The 6,645-nt window shown below is 51.4% G+C and overlaps 1 protein-coding gene across 1 annotated transcript in view; it reads left to right on the top strand.

Moving 5' to 3' along the window:
* The first annotated feature begins 3,132 nt into the window (after nucleotides 1-3,132).
* The window catches only part of KDM7A (lysine demethylase 7A), an 82,714-nt gene continuing 79,201 nt past the window's right edge, over nucleotides 3,133-6,645 (top strand). Inside the window, exon 1 of the mRNA XM_045495860.1 lies at nucleotides 3,133-3,491. Coding sequence (XP_045351816.1) covers nucleotides 3,298-3,491 — 194 coding nt within the window. The 5' untranslated portion in view covers nucleotides 3,133-3,297. The remainder of the gene's footprint in view (nucleotides 3,492-6,645) is intronic.

Below are 6,645 nucleotides of genomic sequence, written 5' to 3'. Positions count from 1 at the left end.
TGTCACTAAAATTTTGGCATTATTCAGACGTGTGGCCTTCATCCCTTTCTTCTCAAGGTCAAATACTTGTGTTTACAATTTCTTTAACCTTTCCTTACAGATCGTATGCCTTATAGTGTTTTTATTCTTGCTGATTTCTTGCTGTACCTTTTAAAACGTTGCATTTCCAAACTGGAGACTCCTCTAAGTAGGCCAGGAAGAAATACACAGAAATGATGTTAGTATACTTCTCATTGGATCCTATCAGCTGGGGCACAGTTTTGATTTGTCCCATTACCAATGGCCTTTAATCACTTAAGATGGTGTCTGCCAGACTCTCTCCACTGTAAAATTACTCTATTTCCCTTTATAATGAGCAAGTATTTTGTGGGGACATAATCTGAAAGTATGCAAATATTCCAATCTTTTTCAAATTATCAATTTATGTTATTTACATCTGTATGGTTTCCTGTGCTATTCAATAGGCTATAATACATTATTATCATTTTTTATTTTGAAGCTGGATTTGTCAAAGATTTGGCCAGTGGGACCCAAGTTAGCCTGTGTCCATTTGACATGCCCCATTATTCTTTGAGCATGTCCTCATTTTCTGGCACAGCTAGAGGCTCCAGGCTCATCCTGTACTTCTCTTCTCCAGTCCTGAAATCAGCCAATTTGCCAAAAAAGAAAAATAAGGAGAATGGTAGAGAAGCCAAGATCTGGGGGCACCCGGGTGACCCAGTCTGTTAAGCATCCGACTTCGACTCAGGGCATGATCTCACAGTTCTTGGGTTGGAGCCCCGTGTTGGGCTCTGTGCTGACAGCTCAGAGCCTGGAGCCTGCTTGGGATTCTGTGTCTCCTTCTCTCTCTGCCCCTCCCCCGCTTGTGCTCTCTCTCTCTCTCTCTCTCTCTCTCAAAATTAAATAAACATTAAAAAAAAAAAAAAAGAAGAAGCCAAGATCTGGACTAGATGTACTCATTGTTTTGTTTTGTCACTACTCTCTCTCAGTGTCGACAGAGTATATACTACTTAAACACCTATATAAATAATTGACACCTCCATTGTCAGTCCACTACCAAAAGGCTCATTCTAGTTTTCTTTCCATATATTTGTAACTCTCTTCCTTAATAGTGAGACATATGATTCCCATTTCCCTTATTTACTTATTGGATCAATACTCTTATATATAACCAATCTCCCACCACCAATACTGCCCCCTCTTCTGCTTGGCTGCTCTCTTCAACCTACCCAGGCTGATTTCCCAAGGTCAGATAGCCCCTCAGCAGGGAGAGGAGAGCACCCTGCACCGGACCAGTTCCCTGTGTGGATGGCCTTCTCACCCCAAATCCAACATGACAGCTCTGGCTGCCTCTCCGTCCCTTACACTTGGCTGTGCTCTCCCCTAACAACACACATCCTCTACAATGTACTTTTAAAAATACATTATCCGGCAGACCCTGGGTGGCTCAGTCAGTTAAGCATCCAACCTCGGCTCAGGTGGTGATCTCCCAGTTCGTGGGGGCTCTGTGCTGATCGCTCAGAGCCTGGAACCTGCTTCGGATTCTATGTCTCCCTCTCACTGCCCCTCCCCCGCTCGTGCTCCGTGTCTGCCTTTCAAAAATAAGTAAACATTAAAACAAATTTAAAAATACATGATCTCTTTTGCTTGTTATGAAAACTCTGTGAGGTAGTATTATTATCCATAATTTTTCTTTGAACATATCTCCAAGGGATCTAGTTGAAGAGAAATGGAGTGACTCGCCCAATGTTGCACAGCTTATATATATATATATGTAGGGTCTGAGTGTGGGGCTTCTACTCCATGATGCCTCTAAACATATGCCAAAATTACAGTAACTTTTTTCCTTTTTCTCCGGTATAAATGTTTCGAACGCATTCACTTTGTGGTCAACTCTGATTTCCAGGTGTTTCTTTGCCTGCAAAATACGTGCCAGGTAGTGGTGTGGAAGAAAAAGGATTGGCGCATAATCAAGAAACTGAAAGTTTAGCTCTAGCTCGGATCGGTGAGACTTCAGGCAAATTACTCACTTTCCTCGGTTATAAAAAGTAGGTTGGATCAGCGATTCTCTGTCGGGCTGGCTGAGATGGGAGCCATAGCGCTTTCCCCATGATAGAAATTACTACGAAATTCAGCTACAAATATCTGATTCAATAATCCTTAACGTGCCTTCCAATTCGCGTAGTTATGATTCCAAAGCATTCTTTCTCTATTCAGTACTTGTTAGCTGTTTTTATTCTTCTCAATCTCACCTTTCATTCAAAAATATTTATTAATGGCCTGTTACGCGCCAGGTACCGTATTGTCTGTTTTTTTTTGTAGTATTCCTTTCCCGAGGTGTCACTGTCATTTAGAATTTTATCCTTGTCTTCCGAACTTGGGACTCGAAAGCATTCGCATCTACGTCGTGTTATTTATAACACGCCAGAGTCCTTTGCAGTCCTTTCTCCACCCAGCACACTTCACGCTGGTCCCTCTTGGCTCGCTGACATTAATGAATTCCTCTTGAGAACCACCTCCTTCACCTATCAGCGGCTCCATCAACACTAATTCCCTAGCTGGTCGGTGGGAATTGGAGTGGGACGTTTTCGGGTCTGAGGAACTCCCCAGCACACTCGGGCCCCTCGGCAGGGCTCGGCTTGCTGTTAAACCCTCGGCTCCGGCCCGCAAAGGTCGCAGGGAGGCTGCTAATTGCCTAAGGATTCTCCCCTCGTCTGGAGGTGGCCCTGGCGGGGCTCTAACTTCCTCGGTTTCCCTTCCCGGCGCACAGACGCAGCGTGTGCCGCTCTCCACTGCGCAGGAACTTCCCCGGCCTCAGCTCGCACTCAGAAACGCCGAAGCCGGCTTTTCGCACGCTCCCGCCGTCCTCCTCCTGTGGCCGCGCTCCCTGCGCCGCCGCGCGTGTCCTCAGGGAGCCTCTGCCTCCCTCCGCCTCCCCCGCCCCGAGTGCCCTTCAGCGGGTGCCCCCCCCGCCCCCCCTAGCGCCCCCGCCCGGCCGACGCGAGGGGAGCGGGGCGCGCGCGCCGGCGGCGGGACGACGTGCGCGAGACGCACGGCCCCGCGCGGAGCGCCGGAAGGAGCCGGGCCGGAGCCTCGCGCGTCGTGCGCGCGCCGCCGCCCGCCCCCAGGCCCCGGCAGCGACCTCGCGCGCGCGCACTGAGGCGCCGCCGCCGCCGCCGCCGCCGCAGCCGCCGCGGCTGCTGCTCCGGCTGCTGCAGGAGGCGGCGCTGGCTGGCGGCTGCGCTCGCTCCAGTCGGCGAGCGGAGCAGCGAGCGAGCGTGTGTGTGTTTTTTAAAGATGGCCGGAGCGGCGGCGGCGGTGGCCGCGGGAGCAGCAGCTGGAGCCGCCGCGGCAGCCGTGTCGGTGGCGGCTCCGGGCCGGGCCTCGGCGCCCCCGCCGCCCCCGCCGGTGTACTGTGTGTGCCGGCAGCCGTACGACGTGAACCGCTTCATGATCGAGTGCGATATCTGCAAGGACTGGTTCCACGGCAGGTAAATAAACCCCCTCCAGCCCCGCCGCCGCCGCCGCGGACGGCCACGGGCCAACCGCCGCCGCCGCCGCGCCGGCCGCCCGCGCCCCCCTCCGCCCGGCCGCGGCGCCGAGCGCCGAGGGGCCCCAGCTCCGAGCCCCCGGCCCGGGCAAGCGGGGCGCGCGGGGCCCCGGGCTCGCCGGGCGCCGGGCGGGCTGAGGGGGGCTGGTGGGATCTCCCGGCCGGGAGAAGAGTCGCCACAACAAACGGGAACAAAGGGGGCCGGCCGAGAAGTTGGCAGGGGGAGACCGGGGCGAGGGGACGCGGCCGGGGCAGGCGCCGGCGGAGGCGGCGGGCGGAGCGCCGGCGGGGCCCGCCGCCCCTCGCGGCGCCCGCAGCCCGGCCGCCGCCCCGCCCGCCCGGGGCTCCGGCCCGGAGTCGCCGCCCGGCCGGCCGCCCTGCTCGGCTGGCCGCAGCGCCTTCCTTCCGGGCGGCGACCGGCTCGCCCCAGCTCAGGGTCTCCAGAATTTGCCCTCTTCCCCTCCCCCTCCGCGGTCCCCGTCGCGCCCCCTTCCCCGGTCTTTATCAAACTTCCTCGGCCGCGGGACACTGGGACGGGGGCGTCGGCAGCGCCAGCCCGGCGAGGCTCCGAGGAGTAAACAGAGCAACAGATGAGGCACTCTCGGGGACTTAAAAGATGCCAGTCGGAAGTTTGGGGCCGGGGGTCCCGGGCGGGGCGGCAGGTCGGCTCTGACCGTGCCCCCCACCCGCCACCCCAGCACACCCGGTCCTGGCGGGGGTGGAGTGGTCAGCGGGGCCTGAACGACAGCCTCTGGTCCCCAACCCCCTGAGTCGCCCCCGCGCCGCAGCTCAAACTTTACAAAGAGTGAAATTTCCCGTCGCCCAAGGGGCCGGCGACACCCGGACGGCCGGGGGCTCGCATCCGGGGGGCCTGGTGCGGGCGAACTTTGGCCGGCCGGTGGGCACTTTGGGTCGGGTGGCGGGGGCGGCGAGCGTCGCCCTCTGCCTCCGCAGCCGCCTGCGTTTCGGGTTTGACGTTTGTGAGAGCTCGGGCCGCCTCCGCCGCCAAGCCGTCGACTCGTGTGTTTTGTAATCAAAGTGTGAGGCTAATAAAGGGCGGCGCCACAGCCTCTTGACTCCGGCGTGGGAGGGATTCGCAGGCATTTAAACAAAGAAACTAGTTGGGGTTGGGCTCCCAAAGTCCTTATTTGGGTGTTGTGGCAAAGCCTGCGGTCACCTTTAGGTGAAGCAGGTTACGCGAGCACCGTTTGGTGTTGTATCTTGGCGAGAGTACGCTCACGGCTAATAGCAGATATGGTGACTGTGATTGTAGGAAGTGTCCTTTGATTGACAGCAGGACATTTAAATACAGCCTCCGCTCCCCCTCCCCAATTTTACAGAAACACTGCACGACCAGGCCAGATGTCTTAGTCTCCCTCTACTGGCCCTGGGAGAGAAAACCGCTTCTGTTACAGCGTTCTTTACAGTGTTTAGTGTTAGGTACAGTTAGTTTTACTTAATCTTCAAGTAGTTTTATTTAATCAGGTGGCACAATTCTGACAGCGACAACAATGACCACCCCCCCCTCCCCTGCCAAATTGTCACTGTAAAAGAAGGACAGCGTCCTAATTTTGTATATCAGGTAATCTTTCACAGTCTGGTCTATGCTAAGGGAATATTATTACAACTTTGGAACATGTAATTAAGAATAAATTGTCCAATGTTCTTTTTTATTATTCCAAAGCGATTTTTTTTTCTGTATTTTGATTATATGTAAAGCCGAAATTTGAACATACCAAATTTTGCCAGTTCTATTTCTATATCCTCTGTTCCCATAACATATTCTAGGCAACCGGAGTAGATTATCCAAAAATCTAGGTTACATATAGAATAAAACCAGGATCCCTGGTGATTATGTAAATAGTTACTTTTTTCAAAAAACTATTTTAGCTGCATAAGAAATTTGTTCCATTGTGCGATGTAGAGATGTGATACGTTAATAAATTTTAGACTAGAGTTTTCTTAAATCTTAATTTAGGCAATTTAACACTATAGCCATGAAAAGCTGCAGGTAGGTTATGGAGAATTTTGTGACATTTAAGTATAAATTTGAAAACAGAAGTTTGAAGGGAAAATAAAGAGGGCATATATTGAAGGAAGGAGAGTGAGACCAAAACATAAATTTATCACATAAATTTGTGTGATTTCTTATCTGTGGAAGTGACTCTGAAATGTTTTGTTTTGTTTTTGACCAGCAGTCCTTGAGAATTTTAATGTGGTTTAGATGTCACAAGTTAGAAAATTTAGTAATAACGCCCTGCCATGCAAAAGCAACATCTTCTTAGCAAATTTCTTAATCAAGTATGGGTAATTTGGCAACAGTTGAGAAAATAATGTTTATTGTACCATAAAAATGAGTGGTGGTTTTTTTGAACACCTCAAAATATTCTTTATGTATTATTAAACAAATATCATTTGCTGAAGTGAGAATTGGCCACTCAGATACTAAGGTACAGTTTTAATCTTCATGCTCCGCTTTCCTTTGGTTTCCAGGGGTGGTCTGTCTGCAGAGGAGGAGGGAGTGGGAGGGCTGATACAGAGAATTACCTTTACCAGGATAATTTCTTGATGATTTTATTTCTTCAAGTAGAAGAATTTTTTGAACTCAAGGGATCAGTGTTTTGGTATAAATTTGAGTTTACTCTATCTGGAGTTTCTGACATCTGGAAATCTGAAAAGTTTTTGCCCTCATTTAGCCTAACAGGGAAAGAGAGGCCCTTCCTTCATGCATTTCAGCCAGGCTGCAGAGTGGGTGGAACCAGCTTCCTCCACGTTTGAAGCTGTTGAACTACCGTATCCTTGGTGTTCAGGAATTCTTTCACTCCTCCTCTGGCTAAGCCTTTTTTCTAAGTGGGCGGGGAAAAGAACACTTGCCAGGGTACAATGTGTAATTGATATCCTAAGGATGGTAAGCTGAAGAATTAACAGGATTTTCTTATGAAGGTTCCTTCCAGCCTAGAGATGGAGTTCTTCCTCTCGGGAGTCCTTGGTGGAAGTAAGACAATGGAGATCTTTCCTGATAATGTCTCACCCCCTAATCTCTAGGCTAGAGGTCTTTCACATAGTACTCTTAATTTCATCCTATACAAAACTGC

The sequence above is a fragment of the Leopardus geoffroyi genome, chromosome A2, assembly GCF_018350155.1.
Source record: "Leopardus geoffroyi isolate Oge1 chromosome A2, O.geoffroyi_Oge1_pat1.0, whole genome shotgun sequence".
Taxonomy (NCBI): Eukaryota; Metazoa; Chordata; class Mammalia; order Carnivora; family Felidae; genus Leopardus; species Leopardus geoffroyi.
The sequence above is the reverse complement of the archived record's forward strand: the minus strand, read 5'-3'. Positions and strand labels throughout refer to the sequence as shown.